Source organism: Thunnus maccoyii, chromosome 2 (genome assembly GCF_910596095.1).
Source record: "Thunnus maccoyii chromosome 2, fThuMac1.1, whole genome shotgun sequence".
Classification (NCBI taxonomy): Eukaryota; Metazoa; Chordata; class Actinopteri; order Scombriformes; family Scombridae; genus Thunnus; species Thunnus maccoyii.
The window spans coordinates 10841192-10861903 of NC_056534.1; the positions used below are offsets into that span (position 1 = coordinate 10841192).

Consider the following 20712-nt stretch of genomic DNA (forward strand, 5'->3'; position numbering starts at 1 on the left):
CATGATTCACAGTTAAAAAAAACTCCTTATTCATCTTATAATGGCCCTTTATGCAGCCCCTCAGTTCAGCTTCACTCTCTAACAGGCAGTTTTAGTTCCTGTCTCTTCAAGGCCCCCCTCACGATGAGCCCACTATGTTCTGATTGGCCAGCTTTCCGAACACCTGCTGAGGGGCAGCTGTATCAGAGTCGTGTTAAGTTACTACTGATGCAAACCCAATATCTCCTGTTTTACTGCTTCATATTAAAGGTAAACTTTGGTATTTTTTAACCTGCACCATATTTCCCTATCTTTTTGTGTCTAAGTGACTAATGGGGACAACAGTTTTTGGAATTGGTCCAGTGTTGAGCAAGAGCACTTCAGCTGGCAGCTGCTAAATAGGCTATAATATAATCCTTTGGGGTAATAGTGTCCCATCAATTTATGTCCACTAAAAATTCTTGTTTTTGCCACCGACAGGCTCAGATTGTTATTATAAGTGTCTGACAACATTATGGAAAGGACCACAGAGAGAAATAAAACATTTCTTTACCTTTCACTTGATCCAGTCTGTTTGTTAGTGTCTAACCAAAGTCTTGCTCAAGGAGAAGTCTCGCTCTGAAATCTCACAAAAATATCACCGAAAATAAGGAAAAGCATAATAGGTCCCCTTTAAGGCTCATCTTTAATTCAGCTAATGTAATGTAGGGGTTGATGCACAGAGACATGTTTACTGTCCCAGTACAAAAACAGACCACACAGACAAACAGTTTAACAATGACCATTTATTCACACACTGTATGGGACTTAAAACAAGCATGACAAGAGTGAGGGAGGCTGCTGGCTGGGTGGGAGGAGAATCTTTAAATTATACATGAGCTAAAACTCGTACAAGAGGATTTTTGTTTGCACTTAAGAGAAGTACAAAGTACATGTGTGTGTATCAGCCTGGCTGCTGGAGTTGAGGCCAGTGTACCGATCCTGGGGCCTTGAAACAGTTCAAACATCAGTCACACTCACCTTGAATAAGATGTGATTCTCTAAAATATCCTACACTCTTGTTCTGTGCTCACTCCTACAACTTATTTTTTTATGATTCTTATTAAATCTAGACAGCTCATTTTCCCTCTAATCGATCGGTGTGGCTGTGAACTCCAGTGCTGTTTTACTATAACATTACACAAAGGTGGCCGAGCTACATACAACAGCACACGAGTAGAAAGGGGTTTCCCTGTACAAAATCCAGCTTAAAAATACAAACATACACACAATGGCACCCTTTGCTTAGCTGTGAACAACAGAGACAGATGAACAGGCTTCTAAACTGAGCATAGAGCCATTCATACACGCATGCTTCTATGCACACGTGTCACACTCAAACACACGCTCAAACTTGTAAAAAATTAAACTTCAACAGAATAGGATGAAATGTGTGGGGTTTGGCTCAGTGCAAGCATTATGGCTTGGGAGGCTGCGGTAATAGGAGCGCTGACAACAGGCAGTAAGACAGTAAAAAACATGGTTTTCATATATTCCAACCAAAACCCCAAACATCACATATCACTCTCTGAAACCGCGCCACACTCTCACTGAGAATGCCTTAAGTGCTGAAGAACCCTCGCCCACGCTCTCCATCCTTTTTCAAGTTCAAAAACTGTGATTATCGATTGTTTTTTTTTTCTTCTTTTCCTCTTGTGTGGTGGTCTTTTAAAGCTGACTGCTCCGTGTATGTGTGCATGACCCAGTCTGTCAACAAAAGCTGCTCACTTTTATGCCGTTTTTTAATAATTCTCCTCTTTAATCTTTAAGTTCCTCTCTCCCAGCAGGAGACACAGAGATGGCCCATCAGAGAGTGCATGTGTGTGTATTTGTGCACTTATGTGTGTAAATACAGAAAAGAGAGAAGAAGCGTTGTGCAGAAATTCCAGGTTCCACCAGTTCCTCGACATTTACTCTTCTAGCTCTCGTTGGAGAGTCTCTGGAATAGGCATGAATATCTGGTAGTATACGCCGGTGTTAATGTGTGTGTTTGTGTGTGGAGACGAGGACAGTAACTGTGTGTGTAAGCACAGTGACACAGAGGCGTAAACGAGTAGGAGAGCAACACACACACACTCGTCGACACAGTGAGGATCTTTGTGAACGAGGGGAGAAGGCGAGTGAGAAGTGTAGGTTTAGTTCTTTTGGGCATGAAGGGCTGTATCATCATCAGTCCGTCCCATGTCTCCTCATCTCGTCCTCCCCTCTCCTCCGAAGCCGCCGGCTCTTTCTCCTTTAGTCCAAACACACACCGGCCCCCCTCCTTCATTTTGTGTATGTGTGTGTATCATTTTGTGCAGATTTTGTCTCTAGAGTCAAACGAATGAGGAGAATCCCGTCACAGGGGTGCGTGACCCTGGCGGGTTGGTGTTGGGGTTGACATGCGTGTGCGCAGGCTGCCCTGTGGGCATGTACGCGCCGCCTGTGCTGTGCTGGGTGACCACGGTCTGGTAGTAGGGCTCCGTGTCTGCAGTGGCGCACTCCTCGTAGGCGAAAGGAGCGCTGATCCCTTTAAGGCCTTTGGGCTGCCGCTTCCAGGAGTTATAGTAGGTGGGGTCGCTCATGTAGTGGTTGACAAAGGAATGCTTGGGCTGCTCGTCCTCATAGTCGCTGTCTGTTAACTGGATACAAACACAAACACACAGGAGTTAGTAGATTTATTAGAGAGACAAACACAGACACTAGCAGGAAGGAATTTTACTGTTAAAATGAAGGGCTCATACAAAGCCAATCATCTGTTGTCAATAAATATTTGTGGCTAGCCATTTCAGTGTTTTTTCAAAAAATTTTTTTTGTTATTTGTGCTTTTATTGGACAACAGACAGACAGGAAATGATGAGTAATTGGACCGAAGATGCTGAGATTACATGATACACTTTACAGATGACACTGTTGGCACATCTGATCCATTATCAGCAGCCCTTTGTTTCAGTTCAGCATGTTAAATTCACAATTGAGGCAGACGGAGCTATTTAGTGTGATTTCTCTTTATTTTTCACCTTTTCTTTTCATCTTCCACAAGAAAGACTCGGCTCAAACAACATCAGTAGAGTACAAAGCACGTACAATTGCTACTTGCAATTTATGAGAAAATGCCAAGATTGTTTCAGTGGCATGAAAATAGTGGGCTGGTTTGACCTTCTTTTTGTCATCGATTTTGTATTCACATTTGTACAAAACAGTATAAAGATGAGGTTACAAGTTCATTAAGCAGAGGAGTGAGAAAACAAAGGAGTCCTCAAAAAATCATACATTAAATTTAGATGTTGGCTATCAGCTAGTGCGTTTTTAAAGTATTTTTGCCTTTATGTAATAGAAGACAGCAGGGGGCTGACAGGAAATGGGGAATGACATGAAACAAAGGTCCGTGGCCGGACTTGAACCTGGTGATGTTGCAATTAGATGGTCATCGTGTTAAAACCTTGAGGTCAGTGATTACCAACCAGGGGGTACTTCTGCGGTTTCCACAGGGTATGTGGAAAGCTGAACTAATTAAATGAGCTCAACTGAAAAATATACCACATATCTGTGTTAAGGATGAAAATAAACAGCCAGATAGGATTACAAATTGGTGGGATGCTGATCTTTACAATAACCAGTAAGCTGCCCATCAACCAGTTGTCAAACACTACGTGTTGTAAACAGTGTGTAAAAAGTAATTAACAAGCAGAAAGAGAAGTTATAGCTAAAATTACAGTTTTAAAAGAATTAGCTAAAAGTAAATGAAACAGTTAGTTAAATGTAATAAATGTTTTAAATGTCCAGTTTTTTGCCACTCCAAGAGTTTTTAGCATGAATTCCAACTTGAACAAAACAATCTTAACACTGACAATTCACATATATGAACAATAGGTACAAATGTAACAATATTCACTTTGATATAATTAATAGTGTTTAATATCATCCAGTTTATAACTCATTCCTAAGAACGTATGTGGAACATGATGGGTGCTGCTGATGAACGGGTACTTGAGCTCATCTATTAGCGCTGTGGGGTACATCTAACAGAAAAGGTTGGTGTTTAAGTGCAATTTTGTACTGCACTTTTTTAGAAACACGTTTTTTTCCTGGCCAATAAAGCTTTTGAATTTGAGAGAGAGACAGTGAAGAGAGAGACGAACAGAGAGAGAGAGATACCTCTGACTCAGAGACCTCAGTGGGCTTCTCAGTGAGAGTGGTGCTCTCGGTGAGTATGGCTCCGTTATAGTTGTTACAGATGTCCTCGTCAGAGTAGTGAAGACCACCTGGGCTGGGCCTGGGAGGAGACCTGGATACACACACACAAACAATAAATATCTGAGATATTTAAAAAAAAAAAAAAAAAGCCAGGAATGTATGTGTGTGCTTGTGTTTGACTGCACACCTGGTCCCGTTCTTTTTCAGGAAGGAGTTCTTGCTGTTGAGCGTTCTGCTGTTGAGCTCCAGAGCGGTGAAACCCCCGTTGTCCAGAGTTACAGACTCCTCCGCTGTGGTGACGTGCTTCCCTGGAGGAAGAGGAGAAAAAGGAGTTTCATTTTTCAATTTTTTTTTGCTCATTTTTTAATTGGTTCAGACAAAATCCCCAAATCCCCAAAAACAAAAAAAGTTCAGTCACTCGTCTAAAATTTTTTTCTGCAGTGGTTCCACTTGCTTTACACAGAATTTATGTGAGCTTCATTTATTGTGTATTCAGAGAATAAGAAGCAAATAAAACTAGGAATCATAATATGGCACTCAGGAAATAACCACAGAGAATATCTTCATAATTTGTCCACTGAAAACCAGAACAAATTAGCAATAAAGGAAACAATGTCATGTTTTAAATTGGGATGAATGTGATTGCTGTCTGGAACAAACCAAAGCGTTCTGAATAATTTAAGGTCACCTAAACAAAAATTACATTTCCTGTTGCCCACAATTCTTCACTCTAGTATATGCTTGTATGGTCACCCTGAATGCACTTGATCTCTCCCCTCCTACAGCACCTCCCTCACTGCGTTTGATCGCTCCACTGCCCAGAGGTTGTGCCATGGTTTCCATGGCAACTCAGATTAACAGCTGTCCTGATGTAACCTGTGCTTGTCAGGGCAAACTTTGTCTTGCAGATGTTGGCGTGCATGCACAAGCACACAGGGGGGCCATAAGAACACTGAAAGAGGTTTTCCTCGCTGTAATCGTTACTCCTCTTCATACTGGCTGTTAAAAGATCCACTTCAGATGTGCTTTCAATGTAAGTAAGTTTATCTGAAGCTTATATGAGGCTTCAGTAGTCTGAGTTAGTCATATCAAGAGGATATTTGCTACATTTACAATCTTTTTAGCATCAAATTCCCAATTTGTGTTTCCTCAGACAGTGTTTCCCTGTTGAGCTGCAGTGGAAGTATAGTAACAAAAAGAGGAACTTTGGCACTAAAAAGACTGTAACATTGAAAGATTAACCTCATGATTTGACTGATTTGGACAACTGAGCTTCATATTAGCTTCAAATAAACTTTTAAATACATTTTTTGCACAGAAGAAGGCTTGAGGATTGTGGCCCCAATCACTTAGATTGTAAGTGCATTATGAAGGGATCTTCTAATGATCAGTATGAACAGGAGGAATCATCATGGCAAGAAAAACCTATTTCAATGTTCATTTGGACTCCAGACTGTTGTGAACCCGCCCTTTCACCCTACAACCAAAGTCTTAACCCTCAAACAACCCTTTGAAAGTCGGTCCCAAAGTGACGGTTGGCAAAAATACTCTCACTCCCAAGGTATAAAACTAAAAATGGTCCTCACAAAGACAGACACCCACATCCACAAACACACAAAGTGAAAGTAAAAGCACTGCTGCACCCACAACTGAGAACATTACAGTAAACCTGACAGGAGAAGAAACTCTGATGAAAACAGGAAGAAAACATGAAAGACTAAAAGCTTCAGAAGAGAAACTGGGCAACACATCAGACAAACTAACAATGTTTTGTCATAATGTGGATGGAGTTTGTCCTTCAACCCGTGTTGGTGAGCATCCTTCCCACTGACACATCCTTCAGTAAGACTCTGATCCCTCCAGCTCCCGGCTGCTGAGGCTTTGTGATTGACCCTGTGGAGGTGGTGCGAGCTCAAACATAACAGAGCGACCCAGATCAGAGTATGAAACACTGAGAAGTGAGTCTGCATTTTTTTCCTGAGGGAACTCTCAATGGAGGAGTGATTCTAATGCACAGTTTAATCTGACCAGTAAGCTATTATGAGGCCTCCTATAGCTGATATATGGCTGTATTAAGTGTTGAGAATTTAACTTATGCAGGCTTGTCTAAAAATAATTATGTTATAATGCAGCCTTAATAACTTCTAGCAGTGACTCTGCTTCCACTTAGATGACACTGTAGATTTACCAGTTTAGCTTTACATAAATTATAATTTTAGGCTATTAAAATAGCTAGCACTAGCTAAATTACTTATTGTTTATGAGCTTTATAATTACAAGCTTAACAAGTAAATTTTGTTTAATTATAATTTCAGCATCAACCTAAAGCCATATTCAAAATCCCATGAAAATTATAGTTGGAGATAATTTCTTCCTGAGATGCTTCAGGGCACTGTTCACCCTGAATCATCCTGTTGAAGGAACAAGGTTGACCTTGTTTTCCTCCGCGTACACCCCTTAGAGGTGGCAGTCGTGTTGTAGGAACAAGACTGCTTGAGGCAGTGTTGGCACAGTACAAGTGCATGTCTCAACTTTTCAGATCATTAAAGGTGAAGTACATTACAATAAATCAGTAGAAAGTACATGTAGTGTGCCTGCTGAGGGAGGGAATTTCACACTCAGGTGCAAAACTCCCCCCAAAAACCCCCAACAAACCATTGTTTAATCTCCAAGTTGCCACACAGCTGAATAAATCTTCCCACTGGGGCCATCCTATTAAGCATTACATTAGCGCCTGAACGTCAGAGCCACAGACCTGTGCCGCAGGCCTTGTACTTGGTGCTGTGTCCGTGCAGCAGCAGTGTGAAGACCAGGACCAGAATGAGGATGAGTCCCACCAGAGCCATGACCAGCAGGAACCACCACTCCTCATAGAACGGACGCTCAGACAGTGCTGCAGACAGAGAGAGGAGCGAACAGGAGAGGGAGGAAGGGACACATATCAGGGAGATATTATCAACATGTTTTTGTCAAGTCCACTATGACTGCAACTAACGATTATTTTCATTATCGATTAATCTGCTGATTACTTTCTCAATAAACGCTTTGTCTATAAAATGTCAGAAAATAGAGAAATGTTCCTTATAACTCCTTAGAGCCCATGATGATGTCTTCAAATCTCTTATTTTGTCTGATCAACAGTCAAAAAATCAAAAGATTTTCAGTTTATCATCATGTATGTCACAAAAACCTTCAAGTCCTCACATCTGAGAAGCTGCAACCAGCAAATGTTTGGCGTTTTTGTTTGATAAATGACTAAAATGATTATCTAAATTCCACCATGATCATATAGTTTGTCCCACAGGACCAAAGACACTCCTCGCAATTTGTGGATGATATTTTTTGAGGACTGACTCTAACTGAGACCCTGTTGTGCTATTGTCATTAATGTCACCCAGCTGATTTTTCAAATAGACTGAAACAAACACCTCAGATCATTTGAAATGTTTCTTCCCTCAGGTGAGTTTATTGGGTGAAAGAGAGGAAGCTGAATAAATGTCTGGGTTAGATTTTTCATAAATGATTAGATTTATTTGGTGACATTCTGTCGGTAGGAAACAACAATGCAGATATGCTTTCCGTATTGCCTTGTTTTTGGACAATGACAGTTGTAGCTGCGTAATTCCACCTCTAGATGGCAGCAGACACAAAAGCACATGACAGCGATCACAGTAACTTTCCACTTCACATCCAACCAACAAGAAATCCAGTCAAACCCCAGTTAGACGAGCTGGATCACCCTGGGTATGTTCATTAGCCTGATCGTTACCGGTGTGTGTGTGTGTGTGTGTGTTTGTGTGCATCTTTACCAGCGAGAGCAGCAGAGGGTGTACTCGGCTGTCCGTAACCATAGCGATTAACAGCAATGACTCTGAACTCGTAGCTGATCCCTGACCTCAGACGCTCCAGCGGCACTGAAACAGACCTGCTGCTGGGAGGAAGCAGTCTGATGAAGGAATCCCACACGCCTTCATCTGCAGAGAGAGAGGGTTGAGTCAGAGTTTGATGGACGGGCAGACAAAGACAAGACAGAGGGTGATCCATTTGAGAATTATTCCCTTTCATAATTCTTATTAAAGAAAATCATAAATTGTCAAATTAAATTCAAGATGATGATAATGTGCAGACAATAACTGTTAGACAATAAAATGGATCAGTAGGAGAATTCTACGCTCTCAGCCTGCAGAGTGTTTAAACAGCTTGGCGCAGAAATCCACTTACTGTTTAACACCTCTGATAATCTTTATTAGAAAATTGCAGCTGACTTGATTTGCACAGCGGGTCTTGATGACACTGGAGAAAGCTGCACTCAGTACAGTTTAGCGCAGGCTAGTCCTTAACCTCCCTCTTGATTGATGAAAAGAATTAGTGCACGTGATGACGAGGTGCATGTCAAGTTAAGATTTGGCTAACCTGTGTTTCTGTTGGAGCTTACCTGAGGGACGAGCCTCAATAACATATCCAGTCACAGGTGCTGCACCGATATCTCCGTCTGACCAGTGGATAGTGAGGGCAGAGGACGTCTTGGTGATGGACATCTCTATAGGTGACCCAGGGGTGCCTGTAGAGACACACACATACTTCACGTTATCACTTAAAAGGACATTGTATTTACTTATATTAATTCCCTTAAACGTATCCTTGCCTTAACCATAACCACTAAGTTAGTTTAGTTTATTAGCTTAAATACAACAATACAAACATACAATAACTTAACATGTTCTGTCAGCACATAAATAAAATTACAAGAGCATCATGTTCCAACAAGACTTCCTAGTCTGTGCCTTTAAATCATTAACTAAGATTATTTGAGTTGAATGCTGGATGACATGAGTTTGAGGACATAATAGAACATGTTTTTCATTCTGTATGCCTGCACCATACGAACACAAGAGTAAGACCTGAATATGCCTACAGTACATGCCTAGCCCCACTCTTGCCTGAACCTGAAAATAATTCTAGTTTACCTTGTGAGCACCAGGTTTTTGTCCCTAAATGGGAGTTGACAGACACACACACAGAGGTACGGCCCTGCTTACCTTGCACAGGCTGAGCAGTGATATTTGCTTGTATGGGTGGTCCATAGCTGACTGTGAGAGCCTGAACGCCGAACATGTAGGTTGCTCCTTTGATCAGGTCTCGAACCTTCAGCCATCGCTGCCAGCTGCCCTTCACATCCACTGTGACCATTTTACTCACTCCTGCTCTCACAAAGATAACCCATACAAATGTCAGTGTGAGTCTTGACATGTATTTCTCTGTGTATGGGTATACAACCATGTTCATGCCTACCTTGTATAGGAGCAGTGGGCTGGTAGATGACCCTGTAGCCCTCCAGCTGTCCATTAGGAGTCAGTGGAACTCCCCAGGACACGTTGACACTTCCTCCTGTCACCTCTGAGAAGGACAGAAAGCTCGGCTGGCTTGGAGCTGCAGACACATACAGGATGACAGAAGAAATAAAAGTAAGAGGAAATAAAAAAAGACTCTAATACGATGCTTGTTAACTGTCTTTAGAGAACTGAACTGTCACCACTTCCTACCAGACTGCAGGGTCCGGGCCCCGCGGGGATCGCTGGCTGGGCCGTCTCCAGCCGTGTTGAAGGCAGTTAGGGTGACCAGGTATGGTGTGTAGCTGGTCAGGTTGGTAAGGTGCACACGGGTGTCTGGGACAAAAATCACCTTCACCTTCTCACTCTGGTTCTGTTTGTCCCTCTCCCAGTAGTGGATCTGCAACATGAGAAAGACTGTCAACAACACCGGCTCTGTTTTTCATGAATCTCCTAACATATTATGCCGCTCCTGTCTTCTCCTCTTCCTCAATTCATTTCTGCCAACTATTGTATATATATTATTTACTTTTTGTCTGTTCCCCTCATTGATCCATATAAAATCTAAGAGCTCATGTACGGTTTTACTATGAGGAAAAAAGTGGTTATAGACAGATTTGTTTGGGTGTTGACAGGACAATAGACATGAAGACTACTTTAGACGACCTGATACCAACTGAAGACAATGTATGTATATTCACAATACATTTGATCATGTGTTCAGTGACATGAAACGGCACTTACAAGCATGATGTTGCGTTCATGTCACGAGTTACGTAATTAACTTAGATGTTAGCGTTCACATCGACATCCAAGTCTTTAATTACTAAACTTGGATACTTGGATTTTCCTGATAAATCTGACATGGCCCTCAGCAACAAGGAAGTGCCTGAAATCTAAACAAATGGATTCCTCACATCAGGAAAGTCTGTCTTTCAGGGTAATCAGACCTCCTTTGATGGATATAGTGCTATTGTCAGTGCACAGTATTTTTAACTCTCACATGACCAACTTTCCAATCATACAACATGAGTTTTCCTCATTTGGACCAATCCAGTCAAAAGTTAAATATGAGTTCCTTGTGTGTAGCATTTTTAGAAACCTCGTGTGGCCCTACATGTCACTTCCAGTCCATTTCTTTGTAGACTGCACATGCTCAAGGGGTAATGACCCAATAATCATTGACATGACCATTAACTTTGATGACATTGGCCAGTAATGAAGACACACAGGCTACTTTGGTCAATCCCTGTAAGCTAAAATAGAACAAAGGTCACTTGATTATTGTACCCCTTATGAGGAGATCAATATTAATATTAAGACTTTGTAGCTTATAGCGTGTGAATGTCACAACTTAATAACGCAAAAATTTTGTTCTTCAATCTAAAACAAATTTAAAGCTATGAGAATGTAGAACTAAAGTTCAGTGTGTTTGTCATTTTTGGGCCCGTAGACAGATCAATGTATCACTCTTGGATAAGTTAAATATATCGGAGCTGATGTGAGGAGTGAGTTACTTCATAAACTTTGAAAAAAAACAAGAATTTCTAAAAATGCCTGAACTGGTGACTTCTACATTGTAGTGTAGGACGTACACTTCTAATGAAACAGACTGTGTATAATGAGTGAAACCAATATATTTAATATTTTACTATATACAGTAACAAAATCTGTGAAATGCATTAAAACAGCTTGCCTCATGTCCATAATGGTACTGGACAGGTGCATATCCACTACAACAGTCTTTACACCTACAGCTGCTTGCACTAAATCTGTACTTTTACAAATCGCTGCATATTTTTCAGCTGAATATAGAGGAAATACACTAATCTATTAATGTCTTAAACGACACCTGAGAGCCCGGCAAAACGGCTGACATGGAATTGCCTTGACTTTCCCCAGGCATACAGTCATATCTGATGCACACTAACCACAAGGTTATAGAGGTGGTTGAGCCTCATGCATTAGAAATGAATCAAAAAAGTAGTTTGTATACACAAGGGCCTTCAGAGAGAGAGAGAAAATAGCCATGGCAGCTTATATAGTACTGTTTCTCATACTGGTTGGTGCAAGTGCAAATTCACTGAAAAACAAATACATACAAATACAACTCGGATCATGAAACCATGGCCTTTATAAGCACAGGCACACTGGACATTTTATCTACGGGTAGTTTTGACAGCGTGCCGGTCGATTTGTGGAACATCACGATGGATACAAAGTGAGAAACTGACAGATATTGATATATGATTGATATGATTTCTTTGACCTCAGTGTACTGTCAGTCAATACCAACATGCAGCACTATAATGTGGTATTCTTGCTATTACTGTCTGTATGATATGTATGTATCATAAATATAAGTTCAGAGTGCTCCAAAGGGAGGGATTTCAATGATACCTGGCATCTGACATTTAGCAGACATGCTTTAAGGGCAAATGGTTCGATTATTCTGATCTGTGGAAGGAATTGATAGCAAAGGTGTTATTATGTTAATGTGTTATTGATCATTCTTGTAAATAGAACTCAATGTTAGGTTTTTTGTTAGAATAAGTTATGTTTCTTTCTGCAACACAAAGGTCTATGTGCAGTTTGGGATATAAAGTAAAAAGTAACAGCCAAGAGCTACTTTTGTAAAAGGGTCCATTTTGTTATTCTTAACACACTACAAACCATTATAAGCTATATTTACAACTTCCAAACTTGGAGGTAGCCGCTCTGGAGTAGCACTTGAGGGCAGCATTTTACCATCTGTGTCATTCCACAAGCTCTTACATTAATGAGATAGAGAATAACTCATCCATATGCTCAACTTAAAATAAAAGTGTATTACTTTCTGCATAAAAGTTTTAAATATTTTATTTTAAAAAATAGGCAATATCTCTTATGATACTTTGTTCTAATGGCTACAGAAAAAAAGTCCCGGCCGTTTTGTAATCAACTCCACTGGTTTTTAGAGGATCTTTTTGGAGTGTGATACCAACAGGATTATTCTAACAAAACAATTTAAAGTTATCATGGTTGGATGTGATTGTGATATGATTTGATAAGATCATGAACCTTAAATGGATTTTCTAAACATCTCTTTGGTTAAAGAATTGATTTAGGATCTTAAGCCTTGATGAAAAACAGCGTCTGGATGTTTGTTTTGCACAGGAGGAGGAACATTTTTATCACATCCTGGTTTCTGTTTGTTTCTGTAGCACTTCTACTAGCAGTGACTGACCCATTTTGGTAGGAATAGCAAGATGGATGTTGCTAGTGTCTTTAAGTTGATTACCAGTTGCATTACCTGTTACCCCTTAACCATCATGTTCAGTGTGTTTAACAAGCCCACAAGGGCATTTCAGTACAACTAAACTGTCGAAAAATACACTTACAATGAAGTTTACCTTCAGTCCTACCTGCTGTCTGTGCTTCTCATCTAACAGAGTAGGAGTGTTAACCGGAGTCAGAACCTATAAATTCATTAAACATTCTTTCTTTGCTCTATTTCTCTCGTCTTAATCTCCTTAACCCCCTCTGCCTCACATTCCCCTCCCCATGTCCATCCGTCTCTGGTAGTTTAAACGTATTCCCTTGATCCTCTCTTCTAATCAGGATTCTACAGGGATCACTTGCTCATCTCATTCCTTCACTCTGCAAATATTACATTCCCTTCTTTCTTCTCCATTCCCTCTTCTACTCCTGCAGAAATCAATGTGTCTAAAGCAGGACAGATAACCTTGTGTTTGAAGTACTAAGAGCGAGGGGGTGGGACAGGGGAGTTGACGGGGAGAGACAGGCAGAGAAGTGATATTGAAACCATTAAAGGATATTCAGATTCTTCCCCTAACTTAATTCTCTCTTTCTCTCCTCTCTATAGGACACTTGAAGGTGCAGCAGAGCAAAACCCCTCCAAGACAAGAGGAGAGACATTTTAAATACAGACAGAAGCAGTCCTGCATGCTTTTCTATTACATGGACATTCATACTGAAAGCACTCATCTGTGTGTGTGTGTACGTGTCTCGTATTCACCTGCGACAAGGAGGAAATCTTTGTGTGTTTACATGTTTGTGTGTTTCCGTGCGTCACCTTGTATCCTTGGATGAGTCCATTCTGGGTCTCGAGGGGAGGTGTGTCCCAGGTCACCTCAAGGATGGAGGGAGACGCAGCTGACACTCTGATAGACTGGGGGGCCACCGATGGAGCTGCAGAGGGCGAGGTGTTATGTTAGACGTTTACTATGCTCGTGTGTGTGTAGCTGGGTGTTAAGAGTGCGAATTAGGGAAGATATGTTCTACCCTTCCAATTAGAATGGGCCTAAGGCAGTACCTTGTTACTCCACTGTACCGCACATATGCATGAACACTCGGCAGTGTGCACCTAAGGCTAGAGAAAAGGCCATATCACCCCATGTCATCATTCCCCCTCCAGCCCTTTCTGCCTCTCCTCCCGCTCCCCCTGCTTATCCTCACCTCTCATTCCTCTGCATGTGACATGTATGGCCTACTAAACTCTACAAACACACACACACACACACACACACACACACACACACACACACACAGACACACAGACACATACACACACCCTTTGATTAAGAATGCAGCAACGGTCTGATGGAGGGACTGTGAGATTGTGAGAGAAATTGCAAAAATGTGTGGGTGTTACTAACATAATGCGCATGTCTGTTCACCTGCACTCTTGTTTGTTTGTGGTTCCTAACTGTCTTGCAGTAGTGTGTGTGTGTGTGTGTGTGTGTGTGTGTGTGTGTGTAAGAGAGATATATCTGATGGATCCATGTTTTGACTCTCTAGTGAAAGTTAAACAGGGCTTCAGCCATCACTACAAACTACAAAATAGATGACCTTGCACAGCTCTTGACTATATTCAGATCAGATGTACGCACACACGCACGCACACACACACACACACACACACACACCCTGTGAGGACACTCATTGACATAATGTATTCCCTAGCCTCTTAACCTTAACTATCACAATGAAATGCCTAAACCCAACTTTTACCCTAAACTGAACCTAAACCCAATTCTAACCTTAATCTTAAAACCAAGTCTTAACCCTCAAACCGGCCAAAATGTCCTGACAACACAGAAATGTCCTCACAATGCTGGTTTTCAACTGAAATTGGTTCTCTTTAAGATAGAAAGACATGCACACACACACACTCACACACAAAACAAAAACACCACTGAGCCTCTCATAGTTAATGTCACTCAAGGGGCCATGAGAGCAAGACAGGAGGTGTGGGCGGGACAAAGCAAGAAAGGGAAGAGAATGAGAGAGCAAGAAGAGCATGAGACAAGAGAGAACAGAAAAATCTGATTTTTTTTGGGACAAAAGAATTCCAACTCGAGGCCCACTTACTAGCTTTTTTTGGAACCTTCAAGTATATCATATCAGTGGATGAAATGTTCTGACTGAAACCAGCTACTGAGCTTGCATGTCCCTGCCAACTGAGAAAACTCCATCCTCTGATGAGGACATACAGTTGAAAGCTCTGGAAAAAGCAACTAAATGGACCTTGAGTTGGGATTGCTTTGTCAAGCTACTACTTCAAAGGTCAAGAATGAGATTTCATGTTTAAAAATGATGATACTGAAAAGGAACCGTAAATTAAAAGACGGAGTAAGTGTAAATCAAGAGAAGGAGGGGGAGGCTGTGAGGATCTTCATACCCCAAGGTAACTGATGTAATAAGAGCAATGATCTAAAGATTCAGCTTCAAACTAAACGTTCCTTTATGTTCCCAAAATGCAACCTTCTAACAAAGCCCTAAATGTGCGACACAGGGGAGAGAGGAAGCCTAAAAACCACATTCAACAAACAAACCTCCTTTCTGACAGCATATTCTACAAGTGTAAACTTTCATGAACAAGATGTGAGGATCACACGTTGAAATTTTGATCAACCCAACACTTTCCTTCTGTTTCCACCTACCTGCCTCTCCAACAGACACCTCAACAGGGGTGGAGGGTGGGCTCTCGCCGATGATATTGTAGCTTGTCATAACAATCTGGTAGCGTTTGAACTTCTTTAGTTCTACAAAGAAATGAAAATACTTGAATTTATACAACATGTATGCAAAACACATAGGTTGGCTGTCATTGCCACTTAGTTTAGAAGCTGGTTGCTCATCAAATGAACTAAATCTAAAACATAAAGACCCCAGAAGAAGTAATCCCCAGTTCCATCTTTAAGCACTTACGTGTCAACTCAAACTCTGTTAACGAGGCACTGCTGACTGTCTTGAAGGTGCTCTTGGCTTGGGAAGAAGGAGGGAGAGATGGATGGAGAGGAAATCAATAAATGTTTCAAGTTCAACGACAAATCGTCCAATTATAATGCCATTCAATAAAATTACTGTATTTAAGAGAAAAAAATGTTTGAGAGACTTTTATGTTTCAATACCCTTGTCAGACTCAGTGTATGTTGGATGAACACAGATTGTCCATCTGTCAATCTGTTGGAGCAGATACTCAATCTACTATAAAGCACTTCGGGCTGTTCAGTGCATAAAATATGTTATTGTTGCAGTGTATTAGAACAATATGGCCTCATAAGACAACAGCGGTCCGGTGACGGCCATTTGCTCAGTTTCTCATCATGGCCACACAGTCCATCCCTGGTATCTGCTCTAATTTGGACATTTGAAAGCATTTTATTCTCCTTTTCTATTCTCAGTTTTGTCCTCTAACATTTAAGATCTCTAAAAATAGTCTTTTCAAAAACACTGAAAAAGTGGTTTCTTGGAAAATAACAGCTTCACACTGTAGCTTGAACAGTGAAAAAAGGTCTTTTTTTAAAAACTAATGGATCATTGTGATGTTATAAACATTTCACAAACATAGTGATGCACTTAATGTAATGGTAGAAACCTTTTCCACCTCTGATTTTCTCTATTTTTGCGTATTTCACATATTACATGCACTGTCACTGACATATTTGTATTTTTCTTTGAATTGGAGATTTCAGTGCAGCAGCTAAAAATGCAGCTAACCTTGATAAACAGGCAGTATTTATGATTTAATGAAACCGCTGTCTCATACTTGTGCAATTGTCTGACGACAGAAATGGAATATCTGCCATGTTTGACCCAACCTACATATATCAAACAATGTTTGGACTGTACAGAAACACAAAAACAAACTACAACAAACCCCACCCCAAAACAGGGATTATCCACTCATAATTTAGCAACTGTAACTAAGCATGGCAGTTCTGTCAAGCTTTGTATTTCACCTCATTCTGAAGTGGTGTTTGTAGAGCATGTTTTTTTTAGTCTTTTCAAAACCAAAAACACAAGAGCAAAAGTGTAAAGAACGGATTAAACAGTGTGTTTAGTCACTCTAATGTTAGCTGTAATCATTAGCATGTCCAGCTAACTACCTACAGTAGTAATGGAACATGACTTCTGAGGTCAAGGAGCTTATCATTAACTAACTACATTAGATTGAACACTGTGTGGAAGCTGTTCCTGGATGCTATCAGAGTTTAGAGTAATGTTAACAGCTCTGTCCTTCTCTGTATTGGATTTGGGGAAGTTTACACTCCAGTAACACCAGCTAACATTATCTGAGATAGCATTACATTTGCTAAACACACTGGTTAATCCTCAACCTAATATCTTTTCCCTTGTAATGTTAAAAGTAAACACATACTTGTGTGCAATACAAACCAGTATGTAAGCTAAACAGGGTTGTTTAGAAGGAAATAACTGTCTGATCTTACATTTTTCCTGATCATACTCACTAAATAACAAACTAGCTCTTCACTGCAAAACAAGAAAATTGTGTTTCTATAGTTAGTAGTTACCAGTAGTGATAGTAGTTACTTTTACATCATCAACTGGTAAGGATGTTGACATTTTGCCTGGGACATGCAGCTTTAGCCTCTTTTAGTCTTTTAGCGTAATATGATGTACATAATAATGAATTACTAATGAATTTGAATATTTAAGGACCTTTCATATTTACTAATATTTTATTTTTTAATATCTATAATATTTTTATTATTAACATTTATTTATCTGCTGGAAACATTAAAAAAACAGCCAGAGACAGTGTTTTCAATCAACTCGTGGAGCTAATGTTAGCTAAATGAGCTGATAGCTGTTAGCTAATACAGCTGATAAATAAATCTGCCAGCGACAGTTTTCTTTTCAGCTGACAAATGAGGAGCTGCTTTTCTCTTCCTCAGTCCAAAATCAGATAGTTTCAAAAATTACTGAGAATTTCAGGTGGAAAATCTGCCACCGTTATAACTGTAAACTGCATGCATGCAATGTGCCGTGCCAAAACTGAGCACTTTAGAGGGATATCTAACTAAGAGGGGTGGAGCTTAGAGAACAGTCAATTCAATTAGTAGCAGTACTACTCACTTGTAATTATGGCACTTGTGGTGTTGTTTTTGGTGGCCTGGACTTCTGCTTCAGTAACAGAAGAGGTGTTTACTGGGAGCTCTCTATAATACAGCCGATATCCAGCCAACACCCCATTGATAGTGTTGTCACTTGGACGCTGGAAACATGCAAACACACAGCACATGTAAAAGGGTATTAGTAATCATTTTTTCAAGAAGAAACCTCTATACATGTGAAAATCCTGCACAATTTTAATTTTCTTGGTGTAGTGAGGTGACTGACAGGACACTGACAGGCTGGCTCAGCAGTATTTTATCCGCAGAGTCCACTTTTAAAGGGCTGGTGGATTGGTGTGGCTGTAACCCGCATAGACAAATTGATGCTTCAGTGGCTTTGGCATTCTTGTAAAAGATGATGAAATTGCTGGTGACTTTGTTTTTCATAGCCCCCTTCTGCTTTGACATAAAGCTAGAAGGAGTGAGAGAAGACATTTCCAAACAGAAGAGGACATCTTCTAAATCAGTGAAGCAGCCAGGCTGTATTTACTGTCTATTCACATATCACTGATGCTCTAAACCACCTCTATTTTTCCATACCTCCCTTCTCTCTTTTTTCCTCTGCTGTTAGATGTTGGTGATGTTTGCCTCTCTCGCCCTTTAACATCTCTCCTGCTGGTATATCCTCATTAAGAGTTTGAACATTTCTCTCCCCCTCCCAGGACTGTCTGTCCATCCCTCCAATCTGTTTGTGCTGCCCTCTGACCTTTCCTCATTCAATAAATAATGATAATTGCATCTACACACACAGTACGAACACACATACAAAGAAAGTCTGCAGGGGTTTGCAGTGGGCTTAGACTATATGTCTTGTTGTGAAGGTCTGTGTATGAACTGTACTTGTGACTGAAGTGTGTTAGAGGTCTGATAATAGACAATACCTTCCACTGCACCAGGACTGAGGTAGTGGTTGTTGGTTTCACTGCGACTATCACTGGAGGCTCATCAGGCACTGGACAGAAAAGAAAGAGAAAAACAGATTGAGGAAGAAAACAGACAAATACAGACAGACAGACTTACTCCTTCACATCCTTAAAGTCCATCTCTATTATGTTTTCAAATCCAAATACTTTCATGTCTTTGCGATTCATCAGTGTCCAGTCTCTTACCATCCTGCAGGGTTGTAACAGCCTCCGTCTCTTTACTGAGGACACTGTCTCCTACATCATTAGTGGCCAGCATCCTTAGCTTGTATGATGTGAAGGGCTTCAGCCTACAAAAACACACGCACAAACACACAGAAGTTCAGACATTCATTCACATGCTACACTTAATCTTACATCTACCTTACATATATATATATATAAAACATATGTATATATATATATTTCTTTTTCTTCATGTGCATTAGTCTCCAATTGTTTTGTTGATTTTCTTTGTACTGCCTCATTAAGAGCTTGTCAGTCACCTGTAGAGCATTTTGAATTGCACTAACCTGTATGAAAGGTGCCAGATAAATAAAGTTTGATTTGAGTGGTACAGTAATCAAGGTGAGATACCTGTATACTGATGAAAGGTGATGAAAACATTTATAATAAAAGTAATTGCTGTAATTCCAGAGCCTAGAAGAATCCTGTGGTAAACATGTTGTTGTTTCCACTAAGGTTTCTCACCAAAGAGCATTGTGTGCATTGTCTTACACAACAACAAGCTGAATGCGTTCCAGAGAACAAAAGGGACTGGAACACACAGATTAATTCACAGCCTTTAATTGTGCAAACAGACTAATGTTTTGACAATAGTGTCAGGAAGTCTGCTGCCCTCAAACTGAGAAGCACCTCAATCAGCTGCATTATGTTTCAAGCTTAATGCGTTTTCTTCCTTTTAAAACATTTGTAAAGCCTTCTTTGGGAAGTTTTGACACCTACATTGTTTACATTGGCTTGTGTTTTTTTTTTCTCTTCTTACTCTACCACAAATATATACAAAAAAGGTGCATGTGCTATACAAGACACACGCAACATAGAGAGGCAATATAGTGAATCAGAAACAGCCTTGTTCTGTTCTAGAAAACTTCACATCACCTCAATGGAAACAATCATGTTGACATTTGTAATAGCACAAATAAGCCTTACATGACAGATGTCATGTGGTTCACTCCATATGTCTAGATAAAAATGGTAATTTAAAAAAACAAATGTATTATTGTTTTTATAAATATTTCTATTTTAGTTGCCTTAAACAAATACCCTTTCCCATAAGCCCTAGATGCATGTTAAAAATCACCAGCTTGACAAAAGTGGTGAGTCCATAGGTGAATCGACATTTTTTAGACAGCAGCAGATTACGGCCAAGAGAGCGCTTGTGGATATCATGGATATGGATGAAACTAACTTACGATTAAATCTGTCCCAGTTTCATGGGAGCTGTAGTGTTTTGTATACTAACAAATCTAATCTGTTGTTTAAATGATGACCGTTTCATCCTCTAATAACGAGTGCCACGGTGGATTGTAATTTAGATCATAGATAAGTCATTTTTTTAGGAGGGCTGACTACAGAAACGCTCAAAGGGAGATTACATTAAGAGGTTAGTGGAACAGAGAGTAGCCCAGGCGTGACGTCAGGGTCTCTGCTCTCTAAGGGAACCTGTTCATCAAAAAGTTGTTCTACCGCACCACGATTGGTCAAAAACTCCACTGGGCACCTTTAACAATCTGGGAATAACTTCACCACCACCACCTTCTCCCCTTCTCTCAGACATGTTTTGCTCTTTCAGTGGCCTTTGAAGAGCAGACAAGGTCTTGCATAGTAATCACCGTACAC

At 40.4% G+C, this 20712-nt stretch overlaps 1 protein-coding gene across 3 annotated transcripts in view; it reads right to left on the bottom strand.

The window, feature by feature from the left end:
• Positions 1 to 749: 749 nt before the first annotated feature.
• LOC121887175 (protein sidekick-1-like) overlaps positions 750 to 20712 on the bottom strand; it is a 248567-nt gene continuing 228604 nt past the window's right edge. For all 3 annotated transcript variants that reach the window (XM_042397800.1, XM_042397809.1, XM_042397815.1), the window contains 15 exons: positions 19057 to 19160; positions 18829 to 18899; positions 17910 to 18048; positions 15738 to 15794; positions 15470 to 15571; positions 13600 to 13715; positions 9738 to 9924; positions 9487 to 9624; positions 9234 to 9395; positions 8630 to 8755; positions 8004 to 8168; positions 6950 to 7087; positions 4382 to 4502; positions 4156 to 4285; positions 750 to 2639 (listed from right to left, as the gene is read on the bottom strand). In XM_042397800.1, coding sequence (XP_042253734.1) covers positions 2334 to 2639; positions 4156 to 4285; positions 4382 to 4502; positions 6950 to 7087; positions 8004 to 8168; positions 8630 to 8755; positions 9234 to 9395; positions 9487 to 9624; positions 9738 to 9924; positions 13600 to 13715; positions 15470 to 15571; positions 15738 to 15794; positions 17910 to 18048; positions 18829 to 18899; positions 19057 to 19160 — 2062 coding nt within the window. In that variant the 3' untranslated portion in view covers positions 750 to 2333. The remainder of the gene's footprint in view (positions 2640 to 4155; positions 4286 to 4381; positions 4503 to 6949; positions 7088 to 8003; positions 8169 to 8629; positions 8756 to 9233; positions 9396 to 9486; positions 9625 to 9737; positions 9925 to 13599; positions 13716 to 15469; positions 15572 to 15737; positions 15795 to 17909; positions 18049 to 18828; positions 18900 to 19056; positions 19161 to 20712) is intronic.